General features: G+C 39.4%; 1 protein-coding gene across 3 annotated transcripts in view; it reads right to left on the bottom strand.

Annotated features, from left to right (window-relative positions):
- The window catches only part of LOC124613134 (FHF complex subunit HOOK interacting protein 2A-like), a 196,579-nt gene that overhangs the window by 41,162 nt on the left and 131,479 nt on the right, over nt 1-23,938 (bottom strand). For all 3 annotated transcript variants that reach the window (XM_047141750.1, XM_047141751.1, XM_047141752.1), the window contains 2 exons: nt 20,806-20,875; nt 2,690-2,963 (listed from right to left, as the gene is read on the bottom strand). In XM_047141750.1, the coding sequence (XP_046997706.1) occupies nt 2,690-2,963; nt 20,806-20,875 (344 nt within the window). The remainder of the gene's footprint in view (nt 1-2,689; nt 2,964-20,805; nt 20,876-23,938) is intronic.

Below are 23,938 nucleotides of genomic sequence, written 5' to 3'. Positions count from 1 at the left end.
GCCACACACATCTATATCTACATAGATATTCGACAAATCACACTTAAGTGCCTGGCAGAAGGTTCATCGAACCACCTTCACAACAATTTTCTATTATTCCAATGGCAGACAGCGTGCGGTAAAAACAAACACCTATATCTCTCCGTGCGAGTTCTGACTTCCCTTACTTTATTATGACGATTGTTTCTCCCTATCTACGTCGGTGTCAACAGAATATTTTCGAATGTGGAGCAGAAAGTTGGTGATTGAAATTTCCTGAGAAGATTCCGTGACAATGAAAAATGCCTTTGTTTTAATAATGTACACCCCAAATCCTATATCATGTCAGCAACACTCTCCCCCCTATTTCTCAATACTACAAAACATGCTCCTCTTCTTTCAACTTTCTCAAAGTACTCCATTAATCCTATCTGGTACAGATCCCACACTGTGCAGTACTCCGAAAGAGGATGGACAAGCACAGTGTAGGCAGTCTCTTTAGTAGATCTGTTGCATCTTCTAATCATTCTGTCAGTAAATCACAGTCTTTGGTTTGCCTTCCCCACAGCATTTTCTGTGTGTTCTTTCCAATTCAAGTTGCTCATAAGTGTAATTTCTAGGTATTTAGTTGAATTTACAGCCTTTAGATTTGACTGATTTAGCGTGTCACCAAAGTTTAACAGCTTCCTTTTAGTGCTCATGTCATTTAGCATTTAGTGTCAACTGCCAATTTTCGCACCATACAGATATCTGAATCTTCTGGAGCTTGTTTTGATCTGCACAGCTGTGACTCCTGCGATGTTGGAACATGCAGACATGATCATTTGAAGTGAATGATGGATCACAATCAAACGCGTAGCTGCACAACTGGACATCTCTGTCGGTAGTGCTGATACACTTGCCCAACAGTTGGGGTACTCAAAGGTGTTTGCCTGCTGGTTCCTTGCTGCCTAAGAGAAGACCATAAAGAACATTGGAGGACAATTTGTGCAGAATTACTTGCAAATTATGAGGCTGCTCGTGACAATTTTTCCTCAAATATCATCACAAGGATGAAACATGCATTCATCACTTTGAATGGGAAACAATACAGCAATTCATAGAGTGCTGCTACATCAACCCTCATAAAAAAAGAAAACGTTCAAAGCTACACTTTCATCTGGTTAAGTCATGGTGACAGTCTTCTGAGATTCTGAGGGGATTATTCTGTTTGACATCATCCCTTAAAATGCAATGATCAACTCTGAACTGTATTGTGCTATGCTCTGGAAACTGAAGAAACACCTTCGGTGTGTTCGTCGCCATAAAAATATAAACATACTTTTCCTTCTCTATGACAAAATGAGGCCTCACACAGGTCTGCGCATCTGAGAGGAGTTCATAAGACTTCATTAGACTATTCTTCTTCATCCACCCTATGGCCCAGATATCGCTCCTTCCAACTTCCATCTGTTTGACCCAACGAAGGATGTAATCTGAAGTATCTGCACTAGCAGAATACAAATGCAGAAAAAACAAGTCCGAAAACAATTTATTGGACTCACCAAAATGAAACAATAATACAATATCCAAAAGAACAACCAACTCGATCCCAACTGTGGATCAACACAAATACAAAATAACAAATAATAATAATAATAATAATAATAATAATAATAAAGACCCGACTCTTCATGGGGAGCGAACACCAATAGTTCTACACCGTCAAGAGTTTCGTCAACTATACCGAGAGATCGGCCAGATAGAAGAGGCGTCTGGCTGTGGCTGCAGCCCTGTATCCTTCCGAGCAGTGTATTGAACTGCCTCTTGCCGGCAGTGCGCCACCTTATAAAGCCCGTTGGCGGATGTATCTGCCAGAACTATTTGTGATCACGTGTCTGGTGCAGCAAAGTAGTTCCTAGGCTAGTTGCAACATCTGGTGAAGCTGTTCTGCAGGCTCTGCGAATGGGTAGTGGTCCCTGGCGGTCGTTGGTGGAGACCTGGTGGTGTGTTATGTTGTGGCCGCCATTAAGTCTTTGTTTTGACAACACAGACAACGTAAGTTTTCCTGGTGAATATACACCCTGTGATGAAGGCGTCCTGTGATGAGTGGACGTAAAGTGGAATGACGATGCAGTACGCGCTACGATTTCCGAAGTGTGCGGCCACAGCATACTCCACGCGAAGTAGTATGTGGATGATGGCGAGTTTATTCATGCAGCAGGACACTGGCTCCAATGTTGACCAGCAGAGTAGTACAGGCTATCTCACTATGGTGGTGTAAGGCTGTCGTATTGACTGGATATTATGATGAAAAATAAGGTTTTATAGCCAAAAGAGTGGGAAATAATATGTTGCATTGGAATCCTGAATAAAACCAAACTGCTTTTAGAAAAAAATGTGATGCATTACCTATTGAATGCCCCTCATATATGCATTTTGGCATAAGTTGGCTGGATTGTGAGCTATTACTACAAAATGTGTGAACATGACTTGATGTGCACAAAGAAAATACATTTTTCTACACTACAATGACTGGTTTTATGCATAAATTGTTGTAAAATTCACCCCAAAGTTCAGGGGAAAAATATGACTTGTCATTCAAATCAGGGCCTCACTTTTCACATACATAGTTATATTCCATAGTGGATTAACCAGTGAAATGTATATAGTGAATAACACAGTGGTTCACTAAGCTACAATTGTTAGCAATAATTTATAGTTTTAATACCTGGTATGGGAGTTGACCAAGCCTAGTGAATAACATCCTCAGGAATGGACCCTCATAGAAATTATTCCGATGATCAGCTTCAGGGTAAGAATCTGAGCTACAACAGTCATCAGATTCCTGTGACTCTGGAAATACTGCTTCAAGAGGCCATTTATATTGACTACAACAAGAGATACAATGTTGGTACTGCTTCCTCACATCTTCAACATATTGCTCATATGTTGATTCTTCAGTATTAGATGTCTGCATGTTCCTGGGTATTAGGGATAAGAATCTGTAACAAAAGAAACAGTATCAAATTTTAGAGTCACTGATATTTTCCTAGAACTCTTTTATTACCATTTTTACAACTTAAAATTTGCCCTTTAAGTGAACAATAAAGTAAGGAAAAATTCTGAAATGTTGAAATACAGCAAAATTTCTACACATCTACATACATACTCTGCAAACCACTGTGAAGTGCATGGCAGAGGTTATGTGAAGCACCTATTAGACATGTTAAGATCAATAAACTTCTACCGTTTAAATGATAAACCCACCCAGCTCAGTGCTTGCTTAGATAATATAATATGCAACCCTCAGCCAAATAAAACTGAATTTGGAACTGTAAACCTCAGGATATCAGATCATGAAGGGCTGTGGCTTAGGCATCCTCTAAACAACAAAACAGACAGTTCTGCAACTGAACTAGGAAGAGTAATCAGGTCAATCAATGAACATAAACTGAATCAGTTAAAAAACCAATCTTAATCACATAAACTTGAATATAGTACTCACTAACGATATGTCTGCCAATGATTCAATACAGAAACTTTTAGAATTATTAGAATGAAACATTAACTCATGTTGTCCCAAATACTACAGAAAACACCCAAAGCAGAACTGGAAAAATAAACTGCAAGAACTAATTAACTAGTACATGCCACACTTGTACAACCTTAGGGAAGAAATGATGGTGCACTATGATAGATTTCAACCAAATCAAGCTGAGAAGGAAGCTTATGCAGCAGCAAGAAGGGTATATAGATCAGAAATTAGAGCATCCAAGAGGAAAGCCAATGACAGATACGTACTTAACTAGACAAATAAGTTTAAAGCAGCATGAAAGGTTATCAAACCAGAGATAAGCTCCGAAAATAAACACAACAACATTCCAATCCAACCAAACACCTTAAATGCACACTTTATCAGTTCTAGTTAATATAAAAGTCCCACTGAAGATGCAAATAAAGCTGTAGACTTGCTTCCAGCTCTAGGTTAGCGAAGCAATTGCCACTCAAAAGCAGAAGACTTTTATGGACTTTCAAATCATCTAATAATGGAGAATAGATGACACACAGACACACACACACACACACACACACACACAGATGACCACAGTCTCTGGCAGCTGAAACCAACAGTGTGTGCGAGTTGCGTGAATGTGTGTGTGTGTTTCGTCTATTTTGTGACAGTCTTTTTGTTGTACCTGTCTGTGATTCAGCATTTCCGCTATATGGTGAGTAGCAACTATCCTTTTCATAATATTGTTACATATCATCTAATAAAAATATAAAGAAATAAATTCCACTGTCATTAACCAAAATCATCAAACAAATGCTACATAAAGGAATCTTCCCAGATTGCTTAAAAATTACTATTGTAATACATATTCATAAGAGCGGTGGTCAAGCATCTCCTGGTAACTATTAACCATCTTACTCACACCAATCATATTAAAAATTATAAAATATTGTTTGCACAAACAGATGAAAGAACACTTTAAGTAAAATAATCTACTTAGCTCCTCATAATATTGTTTCAGACCTCATCCTCCCACTGTCAATGCAGTTGAGACTACCATCACAAAAATATATGCCCCTTTTGAAACTAAGAAAACAACCTGTGCAACTTCTCTGGGAAAGCTTTGACACTGTCTGCCATAGCATACTCAGATGGTAACTATAAACAAACAAGCTTTGTCAGGCTGTACTGTATGCAGATGATACAACTCTAATCTCACAAGTTGACAATCCAGAGGAGCTGCAACATAATGTAAATGCAGCAATGGACTGACGCACTAACTGGTTCCAGGCAAGTTATCTACAAATTAACAACAATAAAACTGAAGATATTGTTTTCAATTAATGTCTCCAATGAATATAAAAAACAGTCAAACTATTAGGTTTCCACACAAATCAGAAACTTAGCTGGGAGAGACAAAGAGAAAAATTGTGCTCAAAACTTATTTGAATAATTTATCTGTTGTACAAACTAAGGATTAATGAAGCAAAACCTTACTAGTATATGCATATTTTGCATTTTTCCACTCCCACCTTACCTATGGAACTGTTTTATGGGGTATTGCCCAGCTCAAAAACCCGCATTCAAGTGGCAAAGAAAGGCTATCAGATGTATAGCAGCACTGACTCTAAGAGAATCCTGTGAAGACCATTTCAAAGAGCTCAATATTTTACAGTCCCAAGCCTCTATATGTATAGTTGCTTTCTCAGTGTTAAAGAGAATTTAAATACTTTTAACCTTAAGAGGTCTGTACATGATCACAAAACAAGAACTGGACAATCAATTGATATACTCCTGGATTTCTCTCTTAACAGTGCTTCATGAAACTTAGTATCCTATCATGCAATAGTTTTGTGTCTATTTTAAAGCGTCTACCAGTTCAGATTTTCCAGCCTTTCTATAACATTCTTTCATGGGTCTAAGAAACCTGGCACTATCTGTACTCTCCTTCTTTTGTATACATTTAATATTCCCTGTCAGGCCTGTTTGGTACAGGCCTCACACATTTGAACAATATTCTAGGCTCTCCTTTGCAGACTGGTTACATTTTCCCAGTAGCCTACCAATGAACTGGAGTCTGCCACCTGATTTTACTTGAGGTTGAGCCTATATGATCATTCCATTTGACATCTCCACAAATTCTAACAACCAAGTAATTTTATGAGTTGGCTGATTACAAATATGACTCATTAATAATGTACTCATAGGAAACTATGTTTTTGAGTTTTGTAAGTGCACAGTTTTACATTTCTAAACATTTAAAACAAGTTGCCTATCTTTGCATCACTTTCAAATCTTATCAAGACCTGATTGCATATTTGCGAATATTTTTTTTACAGACAGCACTTCACTACCGATAACTGCATCAGCTGCCAAAAGTCTAAGGTTACTATTAATATTTTCCACCAGCTCACCAGTATATGATACTAGTGAACCCCACAGTGCTTTCTAATTGCTGTGTATGCATGGAAAATGGATGTACATCCTAATCTCCTTCTCCCCCCTCTCCTTGTCCACACATGTCTGCTTGTGTCTGTATATGTGTGGATGGATATGTGTGTGTGTGCGAGTGTATACCCGTCCTTTTTTCCCCCTAAGGTAAGTCTTTCAGCTCCCGGGATTGGAATGACTCCTTACCCTCTCCCTTAAAACCCACATCCTTTCGTCTTTCCCTCTCCTTCCCTCTTTCCTGATGAGGCAACAGTTTGTTGCGAAAGCTTGAATTTTGTGTGTATGTTTGTGTTTGTTTGTGTGTCTGTCGACCTGCCAGCACTTTCATTTGGTAAGTCACATCATCTTTGTATATATATATATATCTAAAAACAAAGATGATGTGACTTACCAAATGAAAGTGCTGGCAGGTCGACAGACACACAAACAAACACAAACATACACACAAAATTCAAGCTTTCGCAACAAACTGTTGCCTCATCAGGAAAGAGGGAGGGAAAGACGAAAGGATGTGGGTTTTAAGGGAGAGGGTAAGGAGTCATTCCAATCCCGGGAGCGGAAAGACTTACCTTAGGGGGAAAAAAGGACGGGTATACACTCGCACACACACACATATCCATCCACACATATACAGACACATTTTGTGTGTATGTTTGTGTTTGTTTGTGTGTCTGTCGACCTGCCAGCACTTTCATTTGGTAAGTCACATCATCTTTGTTTTTAGATATATTTTTCCTACGTGGAATGTTTCCCTCTATTTTATATATATATATGGGAGAAACAATTTGCCTAATGGTTTAAACATCTGATAATATAGTTAACACCAAATGTGGGAAAGAAGATACAACTACACACTATTTTTTAACAGAAGATCTGTACATTATTGTTTAAAAAATATATAGCCTATGTTTGAAGTAAATTGAAATTTTTCCTACCACTTTTTCCCCTTTATATACTATACATACATATGCATATACTACAGATTTGGGAAAAAAAAAGAAATACAAAACTTATGTCCATCTGAATGTTTAGTAGAGTATTGTGTAAAAATCTGAAATAAATTGGTCAAGAACATTTTCAAATTTTTGCCCTAAAACATTTCCCATGTGTGTGTGTGTGTGTGTGTGTTTTATCAGAGCTGAGAGTTTTGCTAACAACCTTTTCTCTTTATATATATATATACAGTGTGGTCCATTGATTGTGACTGGGCCAAATATCTCACAAAATAAGCGTCAAACTAAAAAACTACAACGCACTAAACTTGTCTAGTTCGAAGGGGGAAACCAGATGGCACTATAGTTGGCCCACTAGATGGCGCTGCCGTAGGTCAAACGGATATCAACTGCATTTTTTTAAATAGGAACCACCATTTTTTATTAAATATTCATGTAGTGCGTAAAGAAATATTAATGTTTTAGTTGGACCACTTTCTTCGCTTTGTGATAGATGACGCTGTCATAATCACAAAAGTATGGCTCACAATTTTAGATGAACAGTTGGTAACAGGTAGGTTTTTTTAAGTTAAAATACAGAACGTAGGTATGTTTGAACATTTTATTTCGGTTGTTCCAATGTGATACATATACTTTAGTGAACTTATAATTTCTGAGAAAGCATGCTTTACAGCGTGATTACCTGTAAATACCACATTAATGCAATTAATGCTCAAAATGATGTCCCTCAACCTCAATGCATTTGGCAATACGTGTAACGACATTCCTCTCAACAGCGAGTAGTTCGCCTTTCGTAATGTTCGCACATGCATTGACAATGCGCTGACGCATGTTGTTATGCGTTGTCGATGGATCACGATAGCAAATATCCTTCAACTTTCCCCACAGAAAGAAATCTGGGGATGTCAGATCCAGTGAACGTGCGGGCCATGGTATGGTGCTTCGACGACCAATCCACCTGTCATGAAATATGATATTCAATACCGCTTCAACGCACACGAGCTCTGTGTTGCACATCCATCATGTTGGAAGTACATCGCCATCCTGTCATACAGTGAAACATCTTGTAATAACATCAGTAGAACATTAAGTAGGAAATCAGCATATATTGCACCATTTAGACTGGCATCGATAAAATGGAGGCCAATTATCCTTCCTCCCATAATGCCACACCATACATTAACCTGCCAAGGTCGCTGATGTTCCACTTGTCGCAGCCATCGTGGATTTTCTGCTGCCCAATAGTGCATATTACGCCGGTTTACGTTACCACTGTTGGTGAATGATGCTGCGTCCCATAATTTCTCTTGTGCCCAGTGGCAGAACTGTACACAATGTTCAAAGTTGTCGCCATGCAATTCCTGGTGTACAGAAATATGGTACAGGTGCAATCGAGGTTGATGTAGCATTCTCAACACCGACATTTTTGAGATTCCCGATTCTTGCGCACTTTGTCTGCTACTGATGTGCGGATTAGCCGCGACAACAGCTAAAACACCTGCTTGGGCATCATCATTTGTTGCAAGTACTGGTTGATGTTTCACATGTGGCTGAACACTTCCTGTTTCCTTAAATAACGTAACTATCCGGCGAACGGTCCGGACACTTGGACGATATCGTCCAGGATACCGAGCAGCATACATAGCACACGCCCGTTGGGCATTTTGATCACAATAGCCGTACATCAACACGATATTGACCTTTTCCGCAATTGGTAAACGGTCCATTTTAACATGGGTAATGTATCACGAAGCAAATACCATCGGCACTGGTGGAATGTTACGTGATATCACATACTTATATGTTTGTGACTATTACAGTGCTATCTATCACAAAGCGAAAAAAATGGTCCAACTAAAACATTCATTTCTTTATGTACTACATGAATATGTAATAAAAAATGGGGGTTCCTATTTAAAAAACGCAGTTGATATCTGTTTGACCTATGGCAGCACCATCTAGCGGGCCAACCATAGAGCCATGTGGTTTCCCCCTTCAAGCTAGACAAGTTTCATTCTTTGTAGTTTTTCATTTGATGCTTATTTCATGAGATATTTGACCCGGTCACTATCAATGGACCACCCTGTATATTAAAAATATGTAGTTTATGTCCTTCCCAATATTTATATTTCTGAAGAAAATCAGTCAAGAACGTTTCAGATTTTTTGCAAAAAAGGGTTCCTCTTTTTATTATAAATGTCTTGTCTTTATATAGTAGTATAAATATAGGTAAACTGTATGGATCTCAACACATTTCCCTGGGGCAAGCCTGAAGTTACTTTCACATCTGTCAATGATTCTCCATCCATGACAACTTGCTGTACCCTGCCTACCAAGCTATCCTTAATACAGACACAAATTTCAGTTAACACCTGGACCACTCCATGTTATGGAACTAGACATTTTCATAACATTTTAACATGTTTCATATTCCAAAATTTAATTTATATTGAAACATAAACTGTTTCTGTGGCCACAAAACAATATAGACCTAAATATATGAGGAACTTTCAATAAGCAACACAACATTTTTTTTCTCAGCCAGTCTCGGCTGAAAAAATGCGGAACTTGCTGTGGGACATTGTGGAATATTCCTGCTTCAGCCCTTATAGTTCGAAGAAATTCCGACAGGTGGCGGCGCTACACAAAGCCTTCAAAATGGCATCTGTAACAGAGGAGATTTCCACGCAGAGAGCTATCACTGAGTTACTTTTAGCAGAAAATCAGAGCATCACAGATATTCATACGCACTTGCAGAATGTCTTGAAGGACCTGGCAATGAACAAAAGCTGGTGAGTTGTTGGGCGAGATATCTGTCATCATCGCAACCAGCTCTAGCAAACCTGTCTGATCTCCCATGTGTCAGCTGTCTGCGGACAGCCTCAGGAAATTGAAGAAACAACTTCAATGTGTTCGTCGACATAAAAATACAAACAAACTTCTCCTTCTCAATGACAACACAGGGGCTCACACAAGTGTATGCACCCAACAGGAGTTCACAAAACTTCATCAGACTGTTCCTCATCCGCCCTACAGCCTGGATCTTGAACCTTTTGACTTCCATCTGTTAAGCCCAACAAAGGATGCACTCCACAGGAAGCAGTACATGGATGATGGGGAGGTCAGCAAGACGTTGGTTCCAATGACGACCAGCAGACTGGCACCATGTGGCATACAGACACTCCCAGTAAGGTGGCATAAGGCCGCCGCATTGAATGAAGATTACGTGGAAAAATAAGGTTTTGTAGCCCAAAGATGGGGAACAATACGGTGTGTTCAATCCTGGATAAAACCAATCTGCTTTCAGAAATAAATATGTTATAATTTTAGTAAAATAAAATTATTGAAATATTATTTAGCATTGTGTAAATAATTAAAAGTGGGCATTTGCTATATAAAATCTATGTGTGGTAACATGTCACAAGAAATATGTGTTATGAAATTTTTGTGCTTGATAAGTAGAGTCCTCAGTCCAATCTGCATTAACAAAGTTTTTATTTTCATCTGTTATTTTAATATTAAAATTATTTCTTCGAATGACTGAATGGGGCATTTTTTATGACAGAGTGGGCCTAGTACAAAACAATTTCATTTTAATTTGTTTTATTTTGAAAATACTGGTTTCCAACTTGACCAAATTCACAAATTTTAAATAAAATACACTAGCCACATGTAATATCATTGCTATTCAAGCCATAGAATGAAAACTTTTGTCAATGGTCAATATCAGGCATATGAAGAATTTGAAGAATATCAGACCTTGTTATACACGTTGTATTATCAGTTTTAAATGTAAGTTTTCAATCTGCATTGTTCTTTCTAAAGATACTTCTTGTTCATCAGCATCTACTGTTATAGCTTGTCCTATGAAGTGCTAAACTGACTTTTTGGTTGCAAATTTAACAACAAAAAAGAAACCCACACAAATATCTCCCTTTCCACCAACCATTTGCCCACTAAGTTCATTATTGAGGCTGTGCTCAGGAATCACTGCTGTAAACAAAGTTAAACTCAAAACCATTTTTTGTGATAGAATGCCCTATGTAAATTGTTGTGCTGGTGGGGAGGGGGGGGGGTGTTTGGGGGTTGGGCATCCACACACTAAACAGAGCAGTGGTTCCCATCCTTTCTGAGAGCATTACCCTTGAGTGCCGTCAGATATCAGCTACTGCCCCTTTGCCCCATTATCATCAACATTAGTGTTGAACTAGGCTTTAGAATGAAAAACTATGTTCTTAGACACTCTTATTTTTTAAAACACAAAAGAAAGATGATCTTTTGTTTTTGTGAGTGTTTTATTAAATCGTGAACTAATGAGTCAATGAGATGATAGGTAATGCTTATTTTAACAAACTTTTTACAGAATGATGATGATGAATACATAGTGTGTGCTACCTACAACTCCTTCCCAGAAAAGAAAGCTAACTACCCAAGTTGACAATGGATACTTGTTACAAAACATGCTTCCTCTGCACCACTCCTGTCCCTAGTAGCACTTGTTTACCCATACCATACATGCCCATTTCAAATCAACCACATTAAATTGCGTGTACTCCAGTTAGCGTTTGTGAATCACTTCACTGCTGGACTCCCTACCTTTGTAATGGCAGAAACTGGAAGATATCAGGCTACAACAACAACAACAATAATAATAATAATAATTACAGCCATTACATAGATACTGCTATTTTGTCCTGTCAATCAGGTTGTTTATTCTTGTAACGTGAATAATTAAGCAATTTCTGGTCTATTGCAGGAACTACTTCATGTCAGAGAAGGAAAATTTATGGAACATTTATGAACATTTGATGTATACATCTCAATTTCGCTGTGATTGATGCATGATACAAAATATGCATGTAGTGGGTGGGCTATATAAGGAATATATGATACATGAAGATGGTATTTGTTCTTTCGGACAGGTCCTAAAGAGCAGATACCATTGGTTATCTTGCAGCTCTCGAAGATTGAAATTACAATCAAACCCAGACCATTAGCTGCTTACAGGTTTTGATAAATATCAAGGAGGCAGATGAAAATGTGTGCCTTGACCGGGACTTGAACCCGGGGTCTCCAGCTTACATAGCAGACACTCTATCTGACTGAGCCATCGATGGCACAGACAATAGTGCGACTGCAGGGACTTATCTCTGGCATGCTCCCTCTGAGACCCACATTTCCAACTGACTGTCCACACACACTACATCTGTAGTGCCCCTACCCACTATACTCATTACTTGTGGTGGTCAATCTACTGATTCCCGTAAGAGTTTGAGCAATGCGAGTACATACGCACTGAAGAAGATCATTGCCCAGTAAGCCTTATCTATATGAAGATGGTATACATCCTTTCGGACATGTCCGAAAGAACAGATACCATTGGTGATCTTTCAGCTCTCAAAGAATGAGGGTCTCACAGGGAGCATGCCAGAGATAAGTCACTGCATTCACACTATCGTTTCTGTCCCCGATGGCTCAGTTGGATAGAGCGTCTGCCATGTAATCAGGAGATACCAGGTTCGAGTCCTGGTCAGGGCACATATTTTCGACTGTCACCATTGATGTTTATCAATGCTGTAAGCAGCTAATTTTCTGGATTTCATTGTAATTTGATACTTTGAGTTTCGGACATGTCCAAAAGAACAGATACCATCTCCGTATAGATACGGCTTACCGGCCAATGATCTTCTTCAGTGTGGATGCACTCCCATTGCTCAAACTCTTGTGGCAATCAGTAGACTGACTGCCACGAGTAATGAGTACAGTGGGCAGGGGCGAAGGGCCACTACAAATGTAGTGTGCAGACAGTAAGCTGGAAATGTGGGTCTTATAGGGAGCTTGCCAGAGATAAGTCCCTGTTGTTACACTATCATCTGTGTTCTCGATGCCTCAGTTGGATAGAGCGTCTGCCATGCAAGCAGGAGATCCCGGGTTCAAGTCCTGGTTGGGGCACACATTTTCAACTGTCCCTGTTTATATTTATCAATGCCTGTAAGTGGCTAACAGTCTGGATTTCATTGTAATTTCATTCTTAGAGAGCTGCAAGATCACCAATGGTATCAGTTCTTGCGGACATATCCGAAAGAACAGATACCATCTTCGTGTAGATAAGGCTTACCGGCCAATGATCTTCTTCAGTGCAGATGCATGCACATTGCTCAAACTCTTATGGCAATCAGTAGGCTGACTACCGCGAGTAATGAGTCTAGTGGGCAGGGGCACTACAAATGTAGTACATGGGTAGTAAGTTGGAAATGTGGGTCTCTCAGGGAGCATGTGAGAGATAAATTCCTGCAGTCACACTACCATCTGTGTCTTCGATGGCTCAGTCGGATAGTGTGTCTCCTATGTAAGCAGGAGATCCCGGATTTGAGTCCCGTCGGGACTGTCCCGATTGATATTTACCAAGGCCTGCAAGCAGCTGATGATGGGGATTTCATTGTAGTTTCCTATGAGGAATATGTTGTTCATACATTTGTTGCACAAGCTGTAATCTACACCACAATGTGTCACATGTTAATGCTAGTATTTGATGCAAAATGGTGATTATTGGTGACTTATTTAATCAGTATTACATTCTTATGAAACCGTGGCAATAGTAACGATGTTTCAAAAATTATTTCATTTCTGGTAGCAAAATATACCTGAATCCTTTTATTTTTTAGCCCTTAGAAAATTGTGTGTTTACCTCTCAGAGTGCAGTTAATACCCAGATTGGGAACCATTGGTACAGAGTGAGTGTGAAGTACTGCGTGATCATCATTAATAGCTGCATCAAATAAAGAACTCCTGTATTTTACTTTGTAAATCTGCAAATGGAGCTAAGCATTTCTGCTTTAGCTTTGCTACCATCAGTTCCTGTTCCTGGGTTATTTGTTACTTCATGGACCCTAGCTTCCATTCCACTGACAGCCTATATATATATGATCAGAATTTCATCAGGTTTTGTGAAAGGTCTTTCAGTATGGTTCTCCTACGACAATTGTTAAAGGCTTCTCAAATTGCACACTTCTGACATACCAACTTGTTTCATTTAACGTATCTCTATCTTCAGTCCTCTGAAATATTTTACACTTACCGTACGGTACTCGCTGTTCCTTTAAAAGTTTCTTGCAGAGATATTAGCTATCACTGAATTTTATTCAGTCTTTTCAGATCAACAGTGCATAATATTATTTGTATGGACAGAAACAAATAATATTGATGCCACACTGTGTTGTGTTTCACATTAAGAAATACTTAGGTCTGCAAAGCAATGTGGGATTAGGCAGTCACCAACAGTACCAAATGAAGAAATAGCCCAAAGCGTGCAAGTATATGACGTTTTTTGATGTGAGTATAAATGGGACAGAAATACCACAACTGAAGATATTTTATTGCATTCACACAAAACACATTTTGTAACAGAAACATGCATTTTATAGTAGTTCTAAAGACACAGATATCTACATCTGCATGATTACTTTGCAATCCACAATTTAAGTGCCTGGCAGAGGGTTCATTGAACCACTTTTAAGCTACTTCACTGCCTTTCCAGTTCTACTCTCAAACAATATGCAGGAAAAATGAACACACAAACCTTTCTGTGCAAGCTTTGATTTCTCTTATTTTATTATGATGACCATTTCTCCCTTTGTGGGAGCGTGCCAACAAATTATTTTCACACTTTGAGGAGAAAGTTGGTGATAGAAATTTCATGAGTAGGTCCTGCCGCAGCAAAAAACTCCTTTGTTTCAGTGACTGACACCCTAATCCATGTCATATCTGTGGCACTTTCTCCCCTATTTGAAGATGATACAAAACGAGCTGCCCTTCTTTGAAATTTTTTGGTGTCCTACATCAATCCTATCTGATGTGGAGCCCACACTACACAGCAATATTCCAGAAGAGGGCAGACAAACATAGCGTAAGCAGCCTCTTTAATAGACCTGTTATATTTTCTAAGTGTTCTGCCTGTTATACAGGGTGATTCAAAAAGAATACCACAACTTTAGGAATTTAAAACTCTGCAACGACAAAAGGCAGAGCTAAGCACTATCTGTCGGCAAATTAAGGGAGCTATAAAGTTTCATTTAGTTGTACATTTGTTCGCTTGAGGCGCTGTTGACTAGGCGTCAGCGTCAGTTGATGCTAAGATGGCGACCGCTCAACAGAAAGCTTTTTGTGTTATTGAGTACGGCAGAGGTGAATCGACGACAGTTGTTCAGCATGCATTTCGAACGAAGTATTGTGTTAAACCTCCTGACAGGTGGTGTATTAAACGTTGGTATAAACAGTTTACAGAGAATGGGTGTTTGTGCAAAGGGCAAAGTTCTGGACGGCCGAGAACGAGTGATGAAAATGTAGCACGCATCCAGCAAGCATTTGTTCGCAGCCCAGGAAAATCGACTCGCAGAGCTAGCAGAGAGCTGCAAATTCCACAATCAACTGTATGGAGAGTCCTACGAAAAAGGTTAGTTATGAAACCTGAACGTCAACTACCCGAGGCGATGGATCGGCCGCCAGGCAGCCCGTGACAGAGCACTTCATCACTGGCCTCCAAGAAGCCAGGATCTTACCCCCTGCGATTTTTTCTTATGGGGGTATGTTAAGGATATGGTGTTTCGGCCACCTCTCCCAGCCACCATTGATGATTTGAAACGAGAAATAACAGCAGCTATCCTAACTGTTACGCCTGATATGCTACAGAGAGTGTGGAACGAGTTGGAGTATCGGGTTGATATTGCTCGAGTGTCTGGAGTGGGCCATATTGAACATCTCTGAACTTGTTTTTGAGTGAAAAAAAAAACCTTTTTAAATACTCTTTGTAATGATGTATAACAGAAGGTTATATTATGTTTCTTTCATTAAATACACATTTTTAAAGTTGTGGTATTCTTTTTGAATCACCCTGTATTTTCTAAGTGTTCTGCCAATAAATCACAGTCTTTGGTTTGCTTTCCCTATAACATTATCTATGTGATCATTCAAATTTAAGTTATTCATAAATGCCTTCAATAATTATAAAGCAATGGTGAACAATAAGGTCACACAAATGAAGAAATGACTGACCCAGAAAAGAATGATAATGGGGCATAGGAACACTTAACAGATAAAAAGTTTCACAGGTGGCAAAAAGTTTAGGAATGCCAAAGACACAATCTGATCTTTTGGAAATATTAGTTCCTTCTTTGGGGAAGAGAGAGGGATAGGTTGGAGAATGTTACAACTTACAGTAGGTCCCTCAGGACCCAGGATGAGAGGAACCCACCTATAGTGAGGAAAAGGGGGAGAAATATATGTAGGAGAAATGACAGGGAGAGTAGAAAGTCACAGACAGTCCACTCAAAGTACTCTGCCAGAAAAGACCAGAGATGATGAGGACAGAATAAGAAGTAGGGATACTCCAGAAGAGGGCGAACAAGTGTAGTGTAATAGACCTATTATATTTTCTAAGTGTTCTGCCAATAAACCACAGTCTTTGGTTTGCTTTCACTACAACATTATCTATGTGATTATTCCAATTTAAGTTATTCATAAATGCCTTCAATAATTATAAAGCAACTGTGAACAAGTCCAGGAATAAATCCAGATGGAAGGATATGTTGGAGGGCAAGTTTCTTTCTATGGAGATCAGGGTAACTAATAGCAGATAGGAAGATCCAAATAGCCTTTGCCACCTACAGGCATTCAGGTCCCTTGAGAAACACTGTAAAGCATATTCAGAAAATGGGTACTAGGTGCCCCCAAGGCATAAAGTTCTCATATGCCCATACACGCCCAAAAGATAGGTCATGGCAGTAATTCTATCTCTAACCATACATTTTGCTACGAGTTAAACTGAGTAGAAGACAGAGCATCACATAGATGAAGAGTAGCCAAGCAGCGTGTACCTTCCCCTCACATACACATCACATAATGATTGTGATGGTAAAAACACAAAACTTTAAGCTCACTGAGAAGCTTATCAGCATCAAATGGTTCAAATGGCATCTTCAATTTTTTGGTCCTGTCCTCCTCAGTTGCTGTCAGACGGTCCATAAGTGAAAATCATCAACACCCCGTGGTTCAAATGGCTCTAAGCACTATGGAACTTAACAGCTAAGGTCATCAGTCTCTTATCAGTATCCATTATAGTTACTGTCATGGTAAAAGTACAAAAATTCAACCTCACAGAAAAGCTCATCGGTATCCATTCTTCCTGTGCACCATTTGATTATAGAACAGGAGAGGAGGAAATATTAGTGGTACATGAAGTCCTGTCAGAACATGCAGTAAGGTGGACTTGCAAAGTGCAGAACTAGATATAGATGTGTAATGCAATTCAGTATCAGTTTGAATCAAACTTCCATCATTGCAACTCATTTCTTCCACGCTAATTTCTACAAAATCACAATGCGAAAAGGTAATGAGAACTGTGCAGTTATTAAATTTCAATCACTTTCTGCCATGTTTCCTAAATATGCTGTATCATTGTGTAAAAGCTACAGTATTGAATATTACTTGATAATATTTTGTGATTGTCTTCTAGTCTAACCTTCAATGGAAAAGATAGTAAAGAGAAAGCATTTATTTCTAATATGTATTGGAATTGATTATACATCCTAATCTCCTCTCCACTGTCTCTGTCCATCTCGCTTTCCCTGTTTCTTTGTCTATCTCCTTGTCTCCCCCCCTTCCCCCATGCATGTCCATCACCTCCTCCCCCCCCCCCCCCCCTTTCTGTCCATCTTCTCCTCCTCTCCTCTCTCCATCCCCTTCTCTCTCCCAACCCATCACCTCTTCCCCTCTTTCTCTGTCCGTCTTTTCCTCCCCCCTCTTTATATTCATATCCTCCTTCCCATGTTTTTTACCATTTCCTCCCACCCCATTTTCCATCTCCTCTTCCCCCTCTCTCTGACTTGTTTATAGTTATTGCAAATTCCGATTCTGTAATAGTATTCTACTCATAAACCATACCTGTTTGCTAACAATGTTTCACTATTTGTATGTGTGTGTGTGTGTGTGTGTGTGTGTGTGAGAGAGAGAGAGAGAGAGAGAGAGAGAGAGAGAGAGACTGTGTTTTACACTGTTCCACTGTTGAGCCAGAGCTGAGGACGACGCAGATCTATCCTGCAATACCATTCAGATGAGATGTTGATTTCTCGTAGGGTGGTCTGGGTAGTGCAACCTGACCCACCTCATTGTGTTCTACAGCCTTCCATGAACCATTTGCACACACCTGTTGCATTGCCAAAACACTTTGTCCTACAGCAGCAGCAATTTCCTGGATGGATGCTTTACATTTCTCATGCCAATAATGTGCCCTCTTTCAAACTCACTGAATTGATGGTACGATTTGCACATCCATCTGCGAGGCATCCTGCATGTCTGCTCAGGTCACATTGATCCATTACCTTTGGTTTATAGTGACAAAGAGAGCTGCAGGCACTTTTTACTGGTAGGTAGTGTTGCGCTGTGATGTCGATGTTGACCTTGGACCTGAGGTCCGACGTGGTTCACATGCTAATCATTTCTGCAGAACATACTAATGCACATGAGTTTAAATATTGGTTTGTTCAAGACCATTCATCTCCAGAATTTCTTGAGCAATATATATACATAATTAGAGAGAAAGAGAAAGAGAGAGAGAGAGAGAGAGAGAGAGAGAGAGAGAGAGTCTATGTGTGTTTAAACATTTATTACAGTAATGCGTAAAAGTTTGAAGTAAATCAGAAAGGTAGTCAAAATTTCAATGAAATTCCTCAAAAACTTCTGGAGATGAATGGTCTTGAACAAACCAATATTTAAATTCGTGTTGAGAAAAAACTAGGGATAGGATGTTCATATTCACAGGACATGTACATTAGTATGTTCTGCAGAAATGATTAGCATCTGAACCATGTCTGGGTGCAGGACCAAGGACAACATCGACATCACAGTGCAACACCACCTACCAGTAAAAAGTGCCTGCAGCTCTCTTTGTCACTATAAACCAAAGGTAATGGATCAATGTGACCTGAGCAGACATGCAGGATGCCTCGCAGATGGATGTGCAAACCGAACCATCAATTCAGTGAGTTTGTAAGAGGTCGGATTATTGGCATGAGAAATGTAATGCGTCCATTCAGGAAATTGCTGCTGCTGCTGCTGCAGGACTAGTGTTTTGGCAGTGCAACAGGTGCGCGCAAAATGGTTCAAGGAAGGCCGTAGAACACAATGAGATGGGTCAGATTGCACTACCCAGACCACACTATGAGAAATCAACACCTCATCAGAAAGTTATTGCAGGGTAGATCTGCATCCTCCTCAGCTCTGGCTCAACTGTGGAGCAGTGTAACACATTGTATACAACGGGGGTGGCAGTCTGTCACTGTTTATTATGGCATGGATTGTGTGTGGGTCATCCACTTCTCCATCTACCTTTGATGAATGAGTAGAAACAAGCTAGGTGGCAATAGTGTATGGAACAACATCACTGGAGACAGGAAAGGCATCAGATAATGCTTTCGGATGAATCTAGGTTCTCTTTATTTGAAAACGGAGGCTGCATTTTGGTGTCAACTCAAGGCCTTATGGTGTGGGGTGCTATTGGTACAACCACAAATCACACCCTGCGCGTGTCCAGGGCACTGTGACGAGTGTGACCTATGTGAATGACATACTGCGACCCATAGTCATACCCTTTCTGCACAACACCCCGACGGGCATTTTTCAGCAATACAATGCATGACCACATGTTGCTGTCTGAACACTTGCTTTCTTCATGTCACAAGACGTCAGACATTTACCCTGGCCCGCCAGATCACCAGACGTGTAGCCAATTGAAAATGTGTCAGTGTGCAAAACAGTGGAAACAATGTGTGTGGTGCTATGACCCAATGGAAACAATGTGTGCGGTGCTATGACCCAATACCAACAACCACAGATGAACTTTGGAGACAGGTGAATGCAGTGAGGATGGCTCTACCACAGGACCCCATTTGCGCTTGTACGTGTCGATGCTATCACGCATGGAACAATTCAACAGGGCCGACGGCAGACCCTGCGCTTACTAGGCAACAGGACACAGACTGAACCGAGGTGACTGAAATGCTAATCATTTCTGCAGAATATATTAATGTATAGGTCCTGTGAATATGAAGGTTCTATCTCTAGTCATTCAAGGTGTTCTATTCATCTTTTTTTCTTTCTGGACATAAGTGTACATTTTTATAATGCTTCCCCTTTTATTGAATATATATTACTTATATACCAGAATGTGTATAAAAACACAAGAGTATTTGAAGGCAATGTTATGTCAAAATTTCAAAGGAATGCCTGAAGAACTTTTGGAGATTTCAGATTTTGATGAAATGAACATCTATGTCTGTACTTATATAGACACTATAAATGTTACTAATCGCAAATCTCCGAAAGTTTTGGACTGAATGGTTTGAAATTTTGACAAAACATTGCATTTGAATATTTGTCTGTTTTTATATACCTATTTTTAAAAATATGCAATGCATAATTTTTCATTAATTTATTAATAGGGAAATACTGTTACGAAAAAATCTCAAAAAGTTACAAACGCACCCCCCCCCCCCCCCCCCCCCCCTCACAGAAATAAGAACTTTTGGAGGTATACAATTGTTAACAAACAAACATTTACATATTTATTTATATACATAGTTTCACAGATAATCTCTAAATGGTCTAATGGATTTGTCTGATGATTTGGTTATATTAGGGCTTGAGGTCCTGCTACATTACACTGATATATGTTTCACCTGTTTTTTGTGTTGTTAAGCAAATGGAGATTGGACGTTAAGTTACATTTCAGTGCTGAAATACTGGCATGCAGTTCTCATTAAGCAAGGGTTTCTTGATGTACTAAGAAGCTGTCTCCCATATATCATACAAGAAATTACAGAACCAATAATGGAGCAACTCAAAGGTAAACCAACAACTTGAATAAATTAGACTTACTTATTAATAATCCTATGGACATTTTGTGGTGCCAATGTTCTGCTGACTGGTGAAGAGACCCTGGAAGAAACTGGAGACAAAAAAGTGAATTTTGTATAATATCTGCAATTGAAACTAACTAGTCACAGAATTTAAGCATTCAAAACACAACACATACTCTCATATGGAAGAATAGTAACACAGAGGAACACACATTACTGAAATTAATTGTATACTTGAGGTGGATTCAATTCAACCCTAAAATAATGAGGGTTCAGAACTGTAATTGATACGTGACAAATTAATATGGTCCGTGTTTTCACCATATGCAATCAGACCCTGGGTTTGTTTCTGGGAATCTCTTACAACGCAGTTAGTATATGAGTTTACAAGATAACTGTAGAGGTTCCTCATGAGTGGTGCAAATAGAGAGCAACCAATGATATCCAAAACATGTTCAATGAACATCATAAATAAAGTTTCCAGACTGATTTTTTCCTGATTAGCGGTGCACGCGCAGACCGGTCTCATCACCTGCGTCTGGAGCGAAAACATCACGAGTGCAGGGAGCATCTGTTTCGAAACGTCGCCGAGAAATCGGAGCATCGAAAATGCAACGCCTCTTGGAGCAGCAATGTTCGATCAAATTTTGTGTAAAACTGAATAAGACTGGTACAGAAATGTTCAAAATGATTCAAGAAGCTTATAAAGAATACACCATGTCTTGTGCCATGATTTTCATGCAACACAAGTCGTTCAAAGATGGCTACGAAGACTTGGAGGACGATGAGCCCTCTGCAAGTCCTTCAATGAGCAGAACTGACGAAAATTTGCACAAAGTGCATCAAATTTTAAACAGTGACCAATGTCTCAGCATAAGATGAAGTGGGTTTGAATCACTAACTGTGTTTCAGCTAGTGACAGATCTAATGATGTCAAAATTGTGTGTGAAACTTGTCCCTGAAGTGCTCTCAAATGAACAGAAAGAATGGTGCCTTGCTGTTTCGTTGGAAAAGCTTGAAAGTTTACAAACTGAACCTTTTGGACAAAGCGGTCACTGGGGATGAGACATGGGTCTTCAAATATGGTCCAGAGTCGAAGAGACAAAGCTTGGAGTGACATACCTCCGCATCACTTAAGTCAAAGAACGTCCGCATGAGCAAGACATGTGTGAAAAGCATGCTCATTGATCCACAAAGAGTTTGTGCCTGCCAGATAGACTGTCAATGGTCAGTATTTCACTGGAGTGGTTCGCCGTTGATCGAGTCCACCGAGTCTACCCAGAGAAGAAAGACGACTGGGTGCTCCACCTTGACAGTGTGACCGTTCACTACTGCTTTGCTGTCACTGGAGTTTTGACCTGGTTCAACATGGCAACACTGCTATATACACCCTGTAGCCCTGACCTTGCCCCCGGTGACTTCCTTTTGTTCCCCCGGATGAAGAAAGACCTGAAAGGGAAGCGGTTTGACAGAGTTGCAGTGGTCCGAAAGGCTTCGACAAGAGTTTTGAACAGCATTCCGGATAAAGATATCCAGGGAGCTTACCAGCAGTGAAAATCTCGTTGGCAGTGGTGTGTGGATTCTCTAGGCACCTATTTTGAAGAATTTTAGTCAATTCTATTTCCAGGCTTGATGCTGGTTTTTGGACAGTCATTTTTCAGCCACATTAAAGCGCTTACCTTATATTGGCACCAGCAGCTCACAATTCTACATAACAGAAATGATCAATTGAAGCAAAAAAGTCTAGTAAACATTGGTTCTAAAACACTTACCTTAAGATCTGTGAGAACTTCTTCATCTTTGATATTGTGAAACAAACCTCTTCTACTGCATGCTCTTTGCTATCCGTGTTTTGAGAAGTGGTAGTATGGACACATACAAAAAACATGTCTTACCAGCTATGAGCATTTGTTCAGTAGAAGAGATGAGTTTCACAGTAGCGAAGATGAACAAGTGCTCATAGCTCTTTAGAGCCCATGTTCACCGAACATTTTTTTCTTGTATTAGTCCACACTACCGCCTCTCCAAACACGGAAAGCAAAGAGCTTGTAGTAGAAGAGATTTGTTTCACAGTATAGATGATGAAGACATGATCATACCTCTGAAGGTATGCATTTTACAGCCCTTGGTTCTTAGACTTTTTTGCTTTGAATAATCATCCCTGTCATATCTCTGAAAATTGACCATTCCTCCTGGTACACCCTGTGGAGTAACTTTTGTGAGGAACATTTCACAGTGGCTCAAATTATTTGTGACATCCAAAACACACCAGACCACAATGTTAGATGTTCATCAGAAATGATATTCTGCACGGGCATGTTTGCCAACCACATGTCACAGAATGTGTCTTTAATGTAGTCTTCACCAATGACAGCTCATAGCCACGTGCATTTTCAAGAATTATAGACCAGAGTTTTATCTCTTTGTGTTGTAAATTTTATAATTTAGCAGACAGTTTATGTTTAACACAATAGTGTTGGCTCTGTGAACTACATACCTACTTATGACTCATATACTGGTAAAGCAGAAAAAAATCTTTTCCATCATAATCACTAAATTTCACAAAAGGTGGACAAACATACGAAAAACTAAATGACACTGACATTAAAATAATCTTATAAAAAGGTTATTTCATTCCATGCAGTTCTGTTCTAGACAGTACAAATTTCTGACAATAACAGTAAAATGTGGGGGAATGGCATTATGTACACCAAAATGTTTGCAGTTTTTGGGCATTCATATTGGAAAGAACTTACAATGAAAATAATGAATTGTATATTTTGTATGTAACTGTTGATATGATAAAAATCTCAGAAAATTTGTTTACTCTTTCTATTTCCATTTATTAACATTGGTATGGAATATAAACTATCTCCACCATTCATGATTTATATACGTAACTTGTAGGTGACCCTGGTGAGAGCATATGGAGTTTTGAAATCTTATTTGTGTTTTGAAGATGTGTGTGTGTGTGTGTGTGTGTGTGTGAGAGAGAGAGAGAGAGAGAGAGAGAGAGAGAGAGAGAGAGAGAGAGAGAGACTGGGGGGAGGGGGGGACATCAAACTCAGATCCAACATTCAGTGAAACCCCACTTTTACACTTTTCAAGGATCTTCAAAAAAAAAAAAAAAAAATCAATGGTGTAAAATGCAG

Source organism: Schistocerca americana, chromosome 4 (assembly GCF_021461395.2).
Source record: "Schistocerca americana isolate TAMUIC-IGC-003095 chromosome 4, iqSchAmer2.1, whole genome shotgun sequence".
Lineage (NCBI taxonomy): Eukaryota > Metazoa > Arthropoda > Insecta > Orthoptera > Acrididae > Schistocerca > Schistocerca americana.
The sequence above is the reverse complement of the archived record's forward strand: the minus strand, read 5'-3'. Positions and strand labels throughout refer to the sequence as shown.